This window comes from Phocoena phocoena, chromosome 19 (genome assembly GCF_963924675.1).
Source record: "Phocoena phocoena chromosome 19, mPhoPho1.1, whole genome shotgun sequence".
In the NCBI taxonomy this organism is placed as follows: Eukaryota; Metazoa; Chordata; class Mammalia; order Artiodactyla; family Phocoenidae; genus Phocoena; species Phocoena phocoena.
The window spans coordinates 11,816,936-11,835,129 of NC_089237.1; the positions used below are offsets into that span (position 1 = coordinate 11,816,936).

At 49.6% G+C, this 18,194-nt stretch overlaps 1 protein-coding gene across 2 annotated transcripts in view; it reads right to left on the reverse strand.

Moving 5' to 3' along the window:
- Positions 1-18,194, reverse strand: part of NPLOC4 (NPL4 homolog, ubiquitin recognition factor) — a 50,716-nt gene that overhangs the window by 2,282 nt on the left and 30,240 nt on the right. The window contains exons 12-16 of one of the 2 annotated variants that reach the window (XM_065897167.1): positions 16,202-16,362; positions 5,873-5,944; positions 3,121-3,216; positions 1,852-1,968; positions 153-255 (exon numbers count right to left, since the gene is read on the reverse strand). In XM_065897167.1, the coding sequence (XP_065753239.1) occupies positions 153-255; positions 1,852-1,968; positions 3,121-3,216; positions 5,873-5,944; positions 16,202-16,362 (549 nt within the window). Of the gene's footprint in view, positions 1-152; positions 256-1,851; positions 1,969-3,120; positions 3,217-5,872; positions 5,945-16,201; positions 16,378-18,194 lie in introns of both variants that reach the window. The other variant, XM_065897166.1, reaches the window with a different exon arrangement.

The following is an 18,194-nucleotide window of genomic DNA, read 5'->3' on the forward strand; positions in this document are numbered from 1 at the left end:
GGCCCCGGCAGAGGTCTGCTTGTTCCATTGCCCACGATGCTGTCAGAAGGCATCTGGGGTCAGGTGTCCAGGGCCCGGGAAGAAGCACTGGAGCCCTGAAGGGCAGGAGTTGGGCCCTGGCAATGGGGACTGCGGGAGGGTAAGACACTTACTGCAGAGCTGCTCGATGGTGGCCCACTGCTCAGACTTCTTCCACGTCTGGGCGAGCTCCTCATTTCTGGTCCTCACGGCCTCCAGCAGCAAGCTGATGCTGTCCTACAAGAAGCCAAAAAAGAAGGTTCCAACTCGCTTCACTGACAGTAGATAGACTTGTTCACAAGTTTCTTTTTCCCCAACATCAAGACACACTTCAGAGGGAATTTCAAAAATCTCACAGGCTGTCACTATGAAATGCAAAACACCACACACTTAGGTTTATAAATACAAGTGCTAAATTCTTCCCAGAGATCCCCAGGTTGGCCGCTGTGCTACTCTGTGTCCCAGGCTGGCTGTGCTCCACCCCCTAGGTAATCACAGCTCACAGTCCTTCTCCTGAGGGCCTGGGTGGATGGGCAGGAGCCTCATGGCCATGAGGCCCACCCTCTTCCCTCACAACCCCCTCGGCCCTCTGTTTTCTCCATCACGTCTGTATCTCAATACACTCTGCATCCTAGGCCTCCAGGGTCAAAGTGAAGAGAACTAAATAGTTTTTATTTTTATTTTTTTTTTGCGGTACGAGGGCCTCTCACTGTTGTGGCCTCTCCCATTGCAGAGCACAGGCTCCGGACGCGCAGGCTCAGCGGCCATGGCTCACGGGCCCAGCTGCTCCGCGGCATGTGGGATCTTCCCGGACCGGGGCACGAACCCGTGTCCCCTGCATCGGCAGGCGGACTCTCAACCACTGCACCACCAGGGAAGCCCTAAATAGTTTTTATAACGAGAGACTTCGAAAGGCTTCCAGGGGCTCTCAGGCAGTATCTACAGAAAATGCTTCCTAACAAGTGACTGCAAAACAGCACACATTTTCCAGGGAGAAGGCCCTAAGCTTTTACCACCTCCCCAACCGGAGGGGCAGCAGCTAAGCCGGGGTCTGGAGGTGCAACTCTCTGGGCTTAACAGGGAAGGCAAAGCCAGTGAAAAGTTTCGGGGTGCCTGGTGTCAAGTATCACAAATGGGTAGTTTGGACAAAACACAGACACAAGATATAAGAACAGCTATAGGCCACCTGACATAGAAAAGCAGTGGGAGGAAGGAGCCTCTCCTTTCTACTCTGTCACCTCGCAGAATGCATTTCCTTGGGTCCCAGGCAGGAAAAGGGCCAAAGTAAAAGGACAGTCATGACACAACCCATGCAAGGGGCTTCCTGGCTGGCCCTGCGCTGCTCAGAAAGCAGCCACCATCTGTAACACTCGCCCTCATCTCCCCCAACAGCATGTCTTAAAAACGCCAACTGTGCAGCTGTGTGCCTGGGGCCTGGACGCTGGCCAACCTTCTGGGCCAAGGTGATAAACTGGAGCTGATTCGGGAAGAGGGGAGAGAGATCGGGAAGAAGCAGAGGCTGGGATTCTCAAACTGTTCCAACAGGAATTTTTAAATTGTTGGATCCCTCATGTTCCCGCTAGAAGGACACAGAGCTAAGCGGCCTCTGCGTCCCACGTGGTTCTAACAAATGGAGGAACTGTCCTCCATCACAGAGGGCAGACGCTTTTGAACAAGCTGTTCCAGTGTAAACGCTAAAAGTGAAAAATTCACCTTTCTATCAAGGCCTCTGTGCAAAGCTGCTGCCCACAGGACAGGTTAAGGGGGACTTAGCTGCTCTGGTGCTGCCCAGCGTGCTCTAGTCTGAGGAGTGGAAGCCCACTTGGCCCGTACCTGCAGAGGCATGACGTCATTGGTGACCAGGAATAGCAGGAGGTGGAAATCCGAGATAGTGTCCAGGAACACGGATGAGGTGTTCTGAGACAGGTAGGTGGCCAGGCTGTGGAAGTCCTGGAGCGCCAGGTATGGGGGGAGACAGACACGAGCACCCATTAGTCCCAAGCCAGAGTCGCAGGAGAGCCACTGTCCTACAAAGATGGAACTGAACACGTTCGGCGCTGATGGATGGGCCTCCCCGTCTCCTTCCAGAACCACTTACTGGGAGCCAAGGACAGAGGAATGCAGTTGCAGAATAAGCTGTGGCCTCATCTCCCAGGAAAACACTCTCAGTACATTTGACTTATGGAAGAGTGTAAGCAACATGTCTGTGAAGCTGACCCAGCTGTGAGACATGTTCAAACTCACCTCTGGGGGCCAGTGGGAGTGGGAAGGGCCACTGCGGGGCTGGGAGAAGCCCCGTCTGTCTAGGTACATTGTTGATCCAGGGCAGCACGGTAGTGAGGAGTAGGAATCGGGGGGCGGTGGGGAGGATTACGTGACACTAACACTTTCAACAGGAGTGAAAGCGGGAGATTCAAGAGTGCCACCCCAGTCAGTGGCTCTGCACCTCCACAAGCACCTGGGCAGATGGGCAGTGAGGAAACCAAAGCATCAGAGAGGCCTTGTACACTAATCACAGCTTCAGAAGACAATCTCACTGTACACATTCTTTAACCAGGCCCCTTTCTGTAGTGCCTGTTATCAACTTGGGATGTGTGTTCACAGACCATTGATGTGGCAGGACAAGGCAGTCACAGCAGTTCTGATCGAGCCTGATGTGCAGGTGAGAGCCAAGGTGGCCAGGCCACATGCGCCCCCACGGCTTGGATGGTGCCTGAGAAACATGGCAGGGTGATGAGGTAGAGGGCAGAGCACGCAGCAAAGTGAGACACTGTCACAAAAGACAACGCTTACCAACAATCAATAACGTTGTTGGGAGGGGACAAAAAGTGACCAATAAAACAGGCCCCCTGAGAATGGTCCTTCCAGCAAATCCACAGGCCTGAGGGCTTACAGGGATTTGCCTCTGTGCTCATCCACTGCCCCTGCCCTGGAGAGGGCTCATGTGATCAGCAGTGTCTTACACAAAGGCCTAGCCAGGTTTTGTCACAAAAACAAATCAGGAGAGTCAGAAAGCTTGCTACTTTCTAGAAAAACAATAGTGACACTAGATAAACAAACAGTAGGGACTCTAAATTATGTTTCTAAAGACAAAGAGCTTACCTGTGTCTCACCCAATACATCCCGGTTTTCAATAGGAAATGGATTTTGTGAAATAGAAAAAGTATAAACTGGATCCTTGGGGAAAGTTGTTGTGATCTAATGAACGAAAACACAAACCCGTGATAAATTAACTGTGCTATAAACAAGGGTGTGGGCCCTGAGCACACCCCTCCCTGGAGCCCTGAGCTGCTCACAGCAGCAAGAGTCCTAACTGTTCTACACTGAAGGGAATGCTTAACTATTAGGACAGCCCCTAAATGAAAACTCTGAAAACTGTGACTCTGGAAGGCAAACGGAAGAATCGTTTTTCATGACTGGTAAGATCATGGTGCCTGTGGGCAGGTTCCTAACTCCAGCCCCACTGGGACGGCCTCTCACACAGCTGCTCTCCTGCTGCCGCGGGTGAACCAGAGAGTGGGCCACAGGAAAGAGCACAGGTGTGAGCGCCATCTCAGGAGCAGACTCTGTTCCTGTCACCGGGTCTGGAGGGCATGTGCAGAACCAGCCCCTGATGGTTTTGAGAGCCACAGTGCCCTCCAGCGAGCTGGCTGAAGCCTTCTGAATTCCCAGGCACCACTCCATGGAGCCTGGGCATGTCCAGGCAGGAAGAGAAGCAAGGCCACTGAGATGCAGGCATGGCTCTCGCCTGAAGATGGCTGGAGTCAGGAGCTTGTGTCCAAAGGGGAGCCTAAGCCCTTCACTTGGCTCAGACATGCTTTACAAATGACAGAGGGGATTTTAAATCCTACAATCAATAGAAGCTACAGGGACAGTGGCAAATGTGCAAGAATCAATACAAGTACAGTTTCTCATTCCTCCTGGCAGATGCTCCTCCTCCAAACGCACCCAAGTGTTAGCCATCATCAGCCATCTTTTGGTTGACACAGCTTTTTCTCTGCAATATAACACTAGCAGCAGCAGATTATACCTCGTCCAGATTTAGCGTAGCTATTCTGGTTCCTTCGGGACTATTTCTAAAGAATGAAAATGTTGCTCTGGCCTGTTTTCTGCATCAGTGAAGGCAGCGAGCTGTTCCAGGCCTGCTGGCCCAGGACCTGCTGTGACTGTGCCAGTGCTGTGAACGGTAAGCTGAGCCATCAGCAGCTCCCTAAATCGAGCCCCGCTGGCCTTTTATGGACGAGACCACGTGGCCTCAGGGCACAAGGTGTGGCCTTGAGCACACTGCCAAGTCCTACTGTGAGGCCTCGCTCCGTTCATCAGAGAGATACAGACGACCAGAGAGCCCAAGCCTCCTAAGGCTGCCGTGAGGATCAAATGCACCCAGACACGTGGAGCCCACAGAATGGGTGGCACATGTGGGGCTCAGTCTCAGCTGTTGTCATGATTCTAGAGATGGCAGAGGGGCCACTCTGCTGCAGAGGCAAGGCCTGTGGCCTGCTCTCGCCCCTCGCTTTGAAAGGCAGATAAAGGAGTGGACCAGCAACAACAGTAGACCCACTAGTTAAGTAAATGTGGAATTAAGGGAAGTATCTGTTAGACCTGTAATTGCAACAGACCTTGGAGAGCAACAGAACTGAGGTTCACACTGCAGTCTGAACATCCCAGATGCCGGGGGAGAGGATGCAGGGTGGTGAGCACTTTGTTTTCTGCTCAAATCCTCTCCCTACCCAGCCTGCCTTGTCACCTAGCTGATGCCTGGCCACCTCTGCAGAAGCCTGGAAGAGCCACCTGGTCATGAGGTTTAGTCATCAGATGCCCTGGTCAGGTTGGGGCCTGGGGCCGGGCGAGGAGCTGAGCACACCTGTCTGGGCACCTGCTCCAACCTCCTTCCACAGTAAGAGAGCGCTTGGGTATCACAGGGTGGAATGCTCCCCCATCAACCAAACACTACAGTGACAACCACTAAGGCAAGAACTTAGCTCCTTTGTGAAAGGAAAGGGATGGGGAGGCCATTGGGAGAGAAGACCTCAGGAAGCTGGCTTTAAATCACGCAGACTCCTCCTAAGTGTATGTATGCTCCATCAATCTGTTTTCATCTTAATTACACCCTAGGTAGTCTAAAAAGCAGATGCCTTTATGGCCTAGGTAATAAATATGTTCTCGGGAGCTGTCAGTTGGAATGGAGCGTTGGCGGGCTCAGCTCACGGGGACCCACTGCTCCAAATGCAATGATACTTTATGGCCTGAATCATATGCCCATCCTAGTCCAAATGCAGCCTGAATTCATCCTGGCAGGCAGCAATTAGGAAATGAGCCGCCTCCCACACCCTTTGGACAGAGCGCTGACTACTGCAAATGCATCAGGCTCTAGTCCTGCAGCACGCACTCCCCTCTGCACTGTGGCCACATCTCCGTGAGCAGAGCACACCCCCAGAAAGGAGCCGAGACTTGGGGAAGGCGTGTCGGTACCAGGTACCTTCTTGGCTCCCGGAGTGCCCCCCGGGAGACCATGCTGCCCCCATGAGCGGGCCTCTGAGCTGTGGCCAGGGCAGCACCTGTGCACAGAGCCAGGGAGAGGCTCGCTGACCTCCAGAGGCTGCTTGGCCTTGTCGGTGGTCCTTTGCTACACTTTAGGTTGGGAGAAGGTGACCCCTTTAATTGTTTTTAAGGAAATAAAAAACGAAAAGCCCTTAAGGTTTCTAGCTTTTCAGGGATGCCAGGAGCTCAGTGACTCAAAACACCTCTGGATGCCTGTCCTGTGTAGGCAGAAGAGCAGGTATTCAAGCCGCCACCCTTGCGAGGCCACCCCCAGCCGTCCTGACCTCCAGGGGGGGAGATGATACACACTTACGTCTATGATCAGATACTCCACGGGCAGGGGGCGAGCCAGCTGGGTAATCTCGTTGCCAAACTTGTCTATGTCCTGAAACACAAGACAAAGGTCCAGGGCATGAGTGCAGGTGTGCTGACCTGTGACAGGTTTTCCATTCACACGCTTGTCTCACCCCTTAAATTACTACAATTCTTGTTGAAGTATATGAAAAGCAGAGAGGAAAATGTGCATATTTTTGCAGTGAATCCACCTTCCATCACTTCTTGGAGCTCTTGATGATGGCCAAGACTCAAGAAAGCAGCCTTGGGGGCTTCCCTGATGGCGCAGTGGTTAAGAATCTGCCTGCCAATGCAGGGTACACGGGTTCGAGCCCTGGTCCGGAAAGATCCCATATGCCGCAGAGCAACTAAGCCTATGTGCCACAATTATTGAGCCTATGCTCTAGAGTCCGTGAACCACAACTACTAAGCCCATGCACCACAACTACTGAAGCCCGCGCGCCTAGAGCCCATGCTCCGCAACAAGAGAAGCCACCGCAATGAGAATCCCACACACTGCAACGAAGACCCAACGTAGCAACAAATATATATATATATATATATATATATATATATATATATATATATACACACATATATAGCACCAACCTGGTGCTAAAGCTGTGGAGACACAGACCGCGGGATCCCACCCCGTCAGGCTACATCTGTGCCCCTCCTCCTCTATAAGCTCTCCTAGTCTCACACCTGAATGCTAACTCTTAACAACCTTACACACACCTCTGGAAACCCAACTTCATGGAAACTTAATCCATTAATAAGATAAACACACACAAAAATCAGTACACATACACACAAATACGCAGACATGGAAAACCACCACCACCAATCTGTCAAAGTCTAAACTTCTTTTGCTTTATCAGATGCATGGAACATAGTTTAATTATGGGGAAAAATGGCCAGCATATGTTCATTAATCATAAAATGAAAATGAGATCTGATTTATGTCAAACTTGCTGAGTTCAAACACAGCTCTAGAAATAAATTCATAAGAACCAACATTTTTCATTAAAGATTCTGCAAGAGGGGGTCATATTTTCTATTTAAATCATCACTTAACATTATATAAATCATTCATCGAGTCATATATAAATTATACATCCATAATTTCCAATTATGGGGCCTTACATAAAAGTTTATGTTTATTAAAGCTCTCAGACCCTAATGGGTGTCAAGCAGATCTCTCTGAGGCGTGCAGGTGACACAAAGCCACCCCTAGCACATCACACCTTCCGGGGATGTCAGAGGCCCATGCCATCTTTTGAGACAACCTTCTCAGGCTGTCCTACATTAAACCGAGTCCATTATCCTAACAGGAATTCCAGAGGCTCCATGTGGCCCTGCTCTTTTTTTATTTTATTTTCCCCAGAAATTAAACTCTCTGGTCCGCAGCACATCTCAGATTATCCACATCTTCCCTACCTTTTCTCTGTTCACAACCCAGAGAGTTGCTAGCAAGAACCTGCCCCTCTGCCCTTCCAGAAAACGGTCCATATACATCTAACCAAACACATCTAAGCCAGCCACATAGGGAGCAGGAGCACCATCAAAGGACAGGTTCCTGGAAACAGTGTCCGTTCTGTCTGTCTGCCTTCCTTTGAGGTTGGAATACTGTCCCTTCCACCTGGGCAAGAGTCCCTGGTCCTTCCGCATGCTCGTTGCTGCAGCAGGTAGGCTGGGCCTGGCTTTCCGTGGCTCTACCAGCTTTGACAGTGGCAGCCCAAGGTATGAGGCCTGCTGAGTGGGTCCTGGGGCCCCAGAAGCGGTAGTTTCTCACTGGAGGAAATACGGTAGGAGGCGGGAATCAAACCCAATCAAACTAAATCACCATTTCCAAAAATATACGCTTGCCCCTACAAGAAACAACCTGCAACAATTCACACATAATTAGCCCGTCTGGAATTCATCTTCAAATCTAATTAAGCTCTAATATGCAGAGACATTTTCCCAGCACCTGTTCGCTTTAATCTTCCCCTCTAGGGATGATTCTTGTTAAATGCCCCCCTCTCTTTTTTGTGTGTCATGCTATTCTCTTTCAAATTTAACTACCCCATTGCATCCTTCTGCTCCCCAAGAAAATAGAGGTGCTGCATCCCCTTCTCTTCCCTGGAGGAAAAGCAGGTACCTTCTATCTCTCCCCCATGCCTTCATTCAAATGTTTTTGCCAACCAAGCCCTAGCCCCACACACCATTTTAAAAGGCGATTACTTTTCATGGGCGTTAGCAAATGTCAGGCAGAGCACACCAGGAGGAAGACACCTTAATTCTTAGTTGGCAGCTGCCAAAGTGTCAGAAATTTTATCTCCACCTGGAGCAAGACACTGGGAGAGTCAGAAATTGAGGTCCCTGGTGCCTCGCTACCTGCTATCGGCCATGTCTGGAAACATCAACAAGAAATCTAGGGATCTCTGTCTTTGTTAGCTCAAAGGCAGGCAGCCTGTGTGCCAGGACAACAGCAAACTCCACTTACTGGGTGGAACCATCTTGCTTTGGAAAAGGAAAATGAAATCCTTAATGTATTGCTTTTCTTCTTACAAAACTGGCAAGAAGGTAACAAGTGAAACTAGCAGTTTCTGAGACTTCGCAGAATAAAGCAAGAAAAAAAGTTCTCAGGACAAAGTTTCTTAAAGAATCCCGTTTAGGACTACCCTGGTGGTGCAGTGGTTAAGAAGCCGCCTGCCAACGCTGGGGACACGGGTTCGAGTCCTGGTCCGAGAACATCCCACATGCCACGGAGTAACTAAGCCCATGCGCCACAACTACAGAGCCTGCTCTCTAGAGCCTGCGTGCCGCAACTACTGAGCCTGTGTGCTGCAACTACTGAAGCCCGCGTGCCTAGAGCCCATGCTCCGCAACAAGAGAAGCCACCGCAATGAGGAGCCCGCACACCGCAACAAAGACCCAATGCAGCCAAATAAAAAAAAAAAATTTTAATTTAAAAATTAAAAAAAGTAAAAGCACTAAAAGAAAATGTAGGTAAATATACAGCTTTGAGGTAAAGAATTACTTCCTAAGTGTGATGACAAAGGCAGGAATTACAATGAAAAAGGATTAACGTACCTTTGAAATCACAAAATGTTACACCTTACTTTGTATGAAAAGTATAAAGAAAATGATATCCTGGCATGTGTCTGCAATATATGACAATGGGTTAATGTATAAAGACTTCACATACGAATGTGAAAGTGATGGACCACCTTACAAATACCTCAGGGCACACAGAGGCGATTCATAAAGAAAACACCAACACACACAGGGGACTTGGGACAGAGTGAGTGCAGAGCATGGGGTCCTGAGAGCAGGGCCTAGGCAGGCAAGCAGACTAGCACAGGGCTGCCCTGCGGCACAGTCTGAGCATGTAACTGCAGCCTTCTTGGAGGAACTTTGGGAGACCACACGAAACCCTTGAAATATATGTTATGCTTTGACAAAACAACGCTTGGAATGGTTTGCTTGGAATGTCTCAAGTAACTCAGCACACACATGGAGTGAGCTCCTGGATGAGCCACAAAGCACTTCTGGTAAGTGCCAGATGCTGGGACAAACCCGTGTCGGGCTGAGGACAGGTCAGTAAACGATACCTAGGACAGAGAAGACTCCACAGTCCCCCCAGAGAGCGCTGGTCCCCTCCACAGCCGCGACGCCGCAGCTGCCTGCATGCTCTCTCCTCCCTGCTGCAGCCACCTGTCAACTCTTCCAACTCCTCAGCACTGAGCCCACAACCACCCTTCATGCCAGGAACCCACCCTGCTGCCCCTCCCCACCTGGGCAGCTGCCTAAGAGCAGTGTTCCCTGGGGTCTCCAAGACCCTCTTTGTCCATTGAACAGTATCGGCTTCTCTCCTCTACTTCCAAGGCTTTAATTTGGGGTTTCTGGGCAGATAACCGTGAAAAGGGCCTCTCAACCTCCTTCCGGTCCCACCACGTCAAACTTCAAACATGGGCACCTGAACTTACCCCACCCCCCCTGCTCTCACCACTACTCATCAAGGTTTACAACTCCAGCACCCACTACTCACCCAAACCAGAGACCCAGTTCCATCCTGTCCTCCCCGGGACCGTGCAAGGCCCATGGAGCTCTTGGCTCCAGGACACCCTCTCCATCCCCAAATGCCACGGGGAGCAGACATATGTCACCTGGACTGTGGCACCAGCCTTCTCACTGGCCACTGGACTCTGTACCCACAAAGAATCTTCCACACCGGGGAGCTCCCTCCCCATGGCCTGGCCTTCAGCTCCTCCAGCCGCACCTCACACTGGACGGTAGGCCCCACCGCACATCTCCCTCCTGCTGCCCCTCCTGGATCGGCCCTGGCATTTGACACTCATATTGCTGCAAAAGCCTCCTGCCTCCAGACCCCCCTTCACGCCACATCCAGCAAGGTCGTTCCAGAATCACCTTCCATCTTTCTTTCTTTGGCTTCTCACTGCCCACCACCCCCATCACATGCACACTCCAGCCAGACTGAGCCTGGGCCCCCTAGATGCACCATGCCCTCTGGACGTGTGGCCCCCAGATGGGCTTCCTCCCCACCTGGCTAACTTCCACGCCACACTGGACACCTCAACAGCCACCAACAGACCACCTGGGAAGAGAGGATGATTGTGACTTGCTCATCACTGTAGCCCCGGAGTCTGGCGAGGGACGCCGCACCCTATCCACAGCTGGACTGAGTGCAGAGGCTGCGGTTCCAGAGGCAAGGCCCTGTCAACGTCCACGTGTCCATGCATGCACGCGGGGTGCTGGAAGGACACGTGAAGGTGCGTGTTGGGGTATCTATTTCCTTATTAACCTGTAATGCAGGATTTCCCATAAAAAATATACATTTGATTTCACATTAATAAAATGTTCTTAGTTAATATTTAGAAGGCTTGCACTCCTAATGCACATGAAACCATGCACCTCACTGTTCTGCTGCCCGTCCCCAAGCATCCCCTCGCCGGCTGCCTAGATCCTCGCTCCAAAACCCTCCTCTGTGTGCACCTCTCCCCACCTTTACAGGAGGTGCTCCCCGGCTGTTCTTTCACTGGCTGCACGGGACTTCCTAGGACAGACAGATCAGAGCTGTAGACAAGGGTGGACCCTCAAGCTTTCCACCCCCATCTCCTGTGTGAACGCACATACAAACGTGTATACGTACAGGCATCAACATCTACAAGTGTGCCTTTAAAAAACAAAAAGTTAATTGGGATTTTACTGTATATAGATACATTTGTAATTTTACATCATGAGTTTTATCCCATACCTTCAAGTAATTTTCAAACACACACCTTTAGTGATCACAGAATATCCCACCATATAGATGTATTGTAATTTAATGCCCGTTATTAGACTTTTAGATTGCTTTAAGTCTTTGTTACCACAGATAACACCATGATGAACAGCCTTAGACAAATATGGGTACGTGTCCTGTTTACAAGGTATATTTTAAATCCAACCCCAAAGCCCACAGGAGGACTAAAAGGATTACTTAAATGTTTGCTTTCATAGGTCTCTTTGCTCAAACTGATATTTTCCTGAAACGTATGAGAAATGAGTGTCTCAAATCCTACAGGGCTGTAAACAATCCTGGGAAGCCCTTCTAGCTTGCTCTCACTAACAGGCAAGTGAGCGATCTAAGGAAACAGCAGCATGATTAAGGAAATAACGTGTGTTCCACGACAAAAGGGAGCTCTCTTCTTAAGGGCAAGAAACTTACAAGGCATGGAAATAAAAAGCAAATTTCCAACCTGATAAAGGGTACTACAAAAAAACAAAAAAACCCACAGCAAACTCATAGTTAATGATGAAATCCCGAAAGCACATCCTTTATAATTAAAAACCAGACAAAAGTGCTGATCACTAGACATTGTTCCAGAAGCCCTAGCCAGCACAAGGAGTGAAAATGAAGGGAAGGGAGAAAAAGAACTGTCACTCCTGGATAATACACTCATCTGTGTAGAGAACCCAGAACACACATACAAATTAGAGGAACAAGTAACAGCTGAACTGCCAAATGGTAGTTTTTATAATATGTAGAAACTATAAAGTACCTAGGAACAATCTAACAAATGACAGACAAGACTTTCAAGGAGAAAAATCCTAACTTTCTGAGAGAGGTCAAAGAACAAGAAACAAAGGGCAGCATCACACACATTGCGGGGGAGTGGGGTGGGGTGGGCCTGACCTATTTGTTTTGTGCAACCTGCAGGCAAGTCTCCATGAAGGAGTGGAGGGTCAGGAACAGTCAGAGCTCGGGAAGAAAAGCAGGGAAGGGCTGTGATGGATCAGGGACGAAGAGTAAAGTTACAGGGACTCGGACAGTGCGACGTTGGTGCTGGCTGAGGAACACCCGCCAGTGGACAGAAGGGAGGACAGAGACACAGCCACGATCACAGAGACGACTGGTAATGGAAAGGCACCACAGATCAACAGAGAAAGAAGAGGGTTTTTCCCAATAAATGGCATTCAGACAGTATATGACTAAAAAAAACTAAGAAGGAAACTGGGCCCCTATCTCACACCACACATCTGAAATAATCCCAGGTAGAAGAAGAATCCAAAAACATCAACCTTAGAGAAGACAAGATAACAGACTTTCTTTGTGATTCAAAATGCCAACCATAAAGACAAGATTCAGAAAACTGACCACATGGAAACGTAAACTTTCTGCCTCAATGACACCATGGGAGTGGAGAGGCAGAGGTGTCACACCCCTGACTGACAGGGTTAGAAGCAGGGAGAAAAAGATTGAACCACCCAGGGAAGAAGAGGAAACAGACACAATAAGCACGTTACGGGAGACAGGACGAGCCAACAAACAAAGAAAAAGGAGCCTGGCCTCACTTATGATCAGGACGGCACAGTTGCAGCTCAAGGACATGCCCCATGGGTGTCTGAGTGGGGAGTGGGACTCGGGCCCAAGGCTGCGGAGCGTGGTGATTCGCACAGCATTCTGCTCGCAGTGGGCACATGCCGAGGTGACATGATGGCCACATGCAGGCAGGTCTCAGGCCACACCGGGATAAGTGAATGTGGCCCATCTCCAAAGACAAAAGAACACAGTTTTGGGTTTACAGTGTGCAGCAACATATAAAACTCACAACACCTGCTTTAGGAAAACACACAAAGGAGGTAAAACTAGAAGAAAAGCAAGAATGTCATAGTGTACACCCGAAGGTAGTGCTCCCTCTGGAGGGGGGAGAAAAGGAGACAGAAGCAGAGAGAAGGATCCAGCAGCTTCAGAGGCCACAGGAACGTTCTGGTCCTTAACTCTGGGGTAGAGACTCGGGATTGGTATTTCTGCTTTTTTTATTCCTTAAACATGTTTTATAAATAATCTTTCATATCTACTCAATATTTAATTTTTTTAAATTAATTTATCTTTGGCTGTGTTGGGTCTTCTCTAGTTGCGGTGAGCAGCGGCTACTCTGTTGTGGTGCGCAGGCTTCTCACTGCAGTGGCTTCTCTTACTGCGGAGCATGGACTCTAGGCACGCGGGCTCAGTAGTTGTGGCTCGTAGGCTCTAGAGCGCAGGCTCAGTAGTTGTGGCACACGGGCTTAGTTGCTCCATGGCATGTGGGATCTTCCTGGACCAGGGCTCAAACCCTGGTCCCCTGCATTGGCAGGCGGATTCTTAACCACTGTGCCACCAGGGAAGTCCCTATATTTAATTTTTAAAACTCTGAAAAGAGAAAGAAATGGCAGCCTGATGACCCTGGAGCAATGTATTCATGCACACTGAGCGCACCGGGGCTGCACAAGCCTCTGTGGCTAAAGGGGAGGGGCTCTCCACAAGGACAACAGGCCCTGTTACGGCCCCCAGACCAGTGAGCTGTGCCAAAAGGCTCAGGACGGCAGCCAGCAGGACCACCAGGTCTCAGAGTCTAAAAATGAGTCAAAACAGATTCTACATTACAAAACAGTGCCATACAAATGCATCTTATAAGATAGAAACTTTTGAGGGAAAGACTGAACCCTCACATTGGTTCCCAGCATGGTGTGACTTGATGTGTGAATGTTTAATAATGGTTTAAAACTAATGATTCTTCAAAGTACCTGATGCCTACACAGGATTTGTGTAAGGGTGAGATCTGTGTTATCAAGCCAGGTAATTGCTATTAAACACCACAGGAGGGAAGAGACAATGGGAGTTCCTAAACAAGGCTCTTTGGAAATATTTTCTTTCAAGAATGATATGGAGAACCCTTTCCTGGGGCTCCTTACTGTCCCCAAATCTGAGGGGTCATCTAAGCAAGTTGTCACAGTCCAGCCTCACTCTGTCCCTCCACTGCCACCACCTGAAAAGAGCAGATACAACAGCGAGGCCTGCCTGCTGCAGAGGAAAGACAGACTGCTCACTACCTACTGGCCTGGGCTTCCTGGCTCAGTGACAGTCCCCGCCCCCGCAGCCCTCGGACCACGCAGCAGCGCTGATTCAGAAGCAGATTGAAGACCTTCATTCCAAAGAGCTGAGGAGGAGACCAGGAGCAGGGACAAGACTCTCAGGCCCTTGTGCCCTTCCTTTGCACATCACCCACTGCCACAGACACCCACAGCATGGACAAGCCAGCTCTAGATGGGGTCTCGGCCCCACTTCTTTTTTTTTTTTTCGGCCCCACTTCTGATCCCTGAAGAGGTGAAGTCTTTGTCACAATCAGGTAGTCTCTGGTCTCCAAATCACCACCAGGATGAGGCCCCGGAGCCCCTCAGCTTCTAGGCGCTCTCCTGGGTGTCTGATGCATCCCGCAGGTAGTAAGCTGTGCCCATACCACTGAATGCTATTCGGCAATGAAAAGAATGAAGTACTGCAGGCTGCAGGCACGGAGGAACCTTGAGACATTACGGTTAGTGGTGAAAAGTCAGTCACAAAAGACCACACACTGTAGGATTCCATGAGGGAAACCTCAGAGAAAGCAGATCAGCGGTTGCCAGGAGTTGGGAGGATTGGGGAGTAACTGTTAAAGGATGTAGGGCTTCTTTTGGGGGGACAAGAATGTTCTAAAATTAGATTGTGGTGATGGCTACACAACCCTGCGAACATCCTAAGAGCCCCTAAGCCAGGCACATTAAATGAGTGAATTGTGTGGTATGTGAATTGCATCTCAATAAAGCTGTTTAAAAATGCAGACTTAGGGACTTCCCTGGTCCAGTGGCTAAGACTACGTGCTCCCAATGAAGGGGGCCGGGGTTTGATCCCTGGTCAGGGAACTTGATCCCACATGCTGCAACTAAAAGATCCCACATGCGGCAACGAAGATCCCACGTGCGGCAACTAAGACCTGGTGCAGCCAAATAAATAAATAAATATTTTTAAGAAAGAATTTTTAAAAACTAAATAAAATTTAAAAAAATAAATAAAAATGCAGACTTGCTAGAACAATAAAAACAACAAAACAATGACTAGACATGTACACACTGATATAAAAAAACTGCTGAAAGATATCAAATCATTTTAAAGAAATTAGATCATCACTCTTTCTGGGTTTTCACTGCTTGCCTATTTTATTTCCAGGCCCCTTCTGCCAGCAGGTCTTTGTGGCCTAAGTGCAGTGAGATTGTGAGCAGACCTGTCAACCTAGAACTCCTTACACAGTGAAAATATCCTTCAGAAATGGAGAACAACGTACTTCTCAGACACACAAAAGCAGCCGGGAACACAAGAAATATTAAAGGGGTCCTCCAGACAGAGCAGTGCCAGATGGAAACCAAAGTCTGCCCAGGACGGGGAACAGGCAGGGTGCCTGCCTGTGACCAGAGCAACTCCCATGAGGAGGATGGGAGCCGTGTTGCTAATTCCCAAGGAAGCACCCAACTCCGACTTGTTCAAACCAGATCACAGTTTTCAAAAAAATCATTTTTATAGCTTTCACAGGAAACAAAGGTTTAGAAATGGAGAACTGCTCATCTAAGTGGTTAACCTAAACTTGGGTCCCCTCAGGAGAGCCTAACTTCTGCCAAACAGCTCCAACATTCACTCCTGCTGAGGCTCTGTTAGGCACCATTTCTCCTTTTCAGAAACTGAAACAGTCGGTGTTGCAGTGGTTTCACTTGTATTATGTACCCCTAAACCCAGTGCGTGTCACTCCCACTTCTGCTTATAAGCCCTAACACCACAGAAGCCTGCCTGAGTAGCTAACAAAGGCCCTGGAAATGCCAAAGAGTCCCTTATCCACAAGCTAGGCTCTAGACGACCATGGCTGACCAACAGCTCCCATGGCCAGAATGCACCAAAATTAGCAACGTCCAGGACAGGTCAGTATCCACGCTGCTCTCCATCCACTTCTCTCTTTCGGTACCATTGCATTTTTACCTTATAAAACACATCAGGCACGTACTGCTCGCTGCTGGACTCCTTGGCATAGCCGAGCTCAGGGGCGTCCTTGCAGGGCAGCAGGCACTCATCTCGGACCAGCGCCATGCACTGATTGGACACCTGGTACCCTTCAAAGTGCACCTGGTTATCGGGGCCACCTGCAAGAGAGAGACCTTCAGCGAGAATCCTCCAAAGGACGTTCAAAACAAGTGTCATCCTTTACTTTGGACCACACTCTCATGAGTGTGTCTTGGGTAAGAATCAAAAATGTTTGACAGCAGTTTTACGACAGCCTTGGGCACAAGGCCTTGAGCACAGGGTGTACAGATGCCACTGCAGCTCCTCAAACAGGCCCCGCCAGCGACACGCTCTCTCAGAATCGGGAGGCAAGACTGTTAAACCTTCTCGAACACCCACCCAAAAGCATACTTGGGCTTCTGGTTTTTAGTATCACAGAGATGTGAACAACAGACAGAGCCCTGTGTTCCAGCAAATTCTGTTCTTGAGTGAATGCAGGGAGACGAATGGAAGTGGATGGGAGAACACAGAAACCTTTCCCAGCACAGTGTCAGTATCTGCATAGCATGGAGAGCAGCCCTAACCTCAGACACCTGTGCAGCTGGCACATCAAGGAGGCGTGGACCCCACCACAATGCCTAGGAGGTTGCTCTCCCTGCACCGAGCCCTGCCCTCCACGCCTGCCACTCTAACCTCTCTCAGGCCCTGCTCCAACAGTAGGGCTTACAGTTTGGGACAAGGGTAAAACCCATCCCAAACGGGTCAGGAGGTCAGGCAGTACCGAGCATGCAGCCATCTTCCTCCCCTGCAGAATCAGGGTCACACTCTGACAACTGTAACAGCCATCATTTTTATGGCTTTGGAGAATTTTTAAAAACCTTCAATATCTCTATCTTAGTTTCTTTGACAAAAACAGAATAAGTTACTGATCAGGGAACAGAAATTTTATCTGTCTGGCTTTCAAACATTTACCAGAAAGCAGATCTGATGGCCAAGCAATCAAAAATGTGAAGGACAGGGCAGAGCCAGCCTCCAAGGGACAAACAGGGGCCTGTGTCTGCTCGACTCTGCACACCAGAGGCCAACAGCAGCTGGCTTCCAAATGCTGCGTCACGCTGGGCTCCAAAGGCCAGGTGGACAGTCAAGCCTAGCATTTTCTCTCTGGCCCTCAACTCACACACTCGGGGGAGGTGGCCAGGCCTGGACAGTGACCGCTAACTAAGGTCAAGGCAGCAAACACAGGGCATGTGACCCTCTGGTGCAATCCGGGGAATGAACGTCATAGCACGAGTGTGCAGTTCACAAGGAGCAGAGGAGGTCGGGAAGGAATCTGGAGGAGCCGCCCTTGGTGTGTGTACTGTAAACCTGTGCTGGTTTTGAGATAGATGTGGCCTGTGAGAATCAGGGAAAAACGGAAAGCAGTATTTATAAAACAGAAGATTCTTTAAAAAAGCAAACTCAGTCCATATGGGTAGTCTCCAAAGGCAGAGTCACTGACAGGAACCACAAGCTCCCCATTCCATGTGGAAAAGCAAGAAACCAGGTCCTGAGGGGTTCTCTGAACCTTGCTCTGGTACTGTCCCAGAGATGAAGCAGGCCAGGCCAGTTAACTCTCATTCCCTTCCCAAATCAGTCCATCAGGAAGTCCACTGTGTGATGGAAAGGGGCGGTGATAAAGGACAGCTGCTACTGAGTCTGAGACGCAGCCCAGAAAGTAACATGCACAGCTGAGAAATGAGTACGAGTGTGCCCGGTGACCGAGACACAGACACCAGCATCGTGGCAGGGAGTTTAAACTTGGGCTCTGTGATGATTCTCCTTCCACAAACTCCTTCATGTGCACATGAGCAAACCCCACACGTAACCATCACTCTTTTCCCCTAAAGGTTTCAAGCTAGAGAAGTTCTTAGAAGGGATCCGCAGACACAAGGCCAAATGGTAAGGCCCCCACACCCCAGCCAGTACCTGGGCC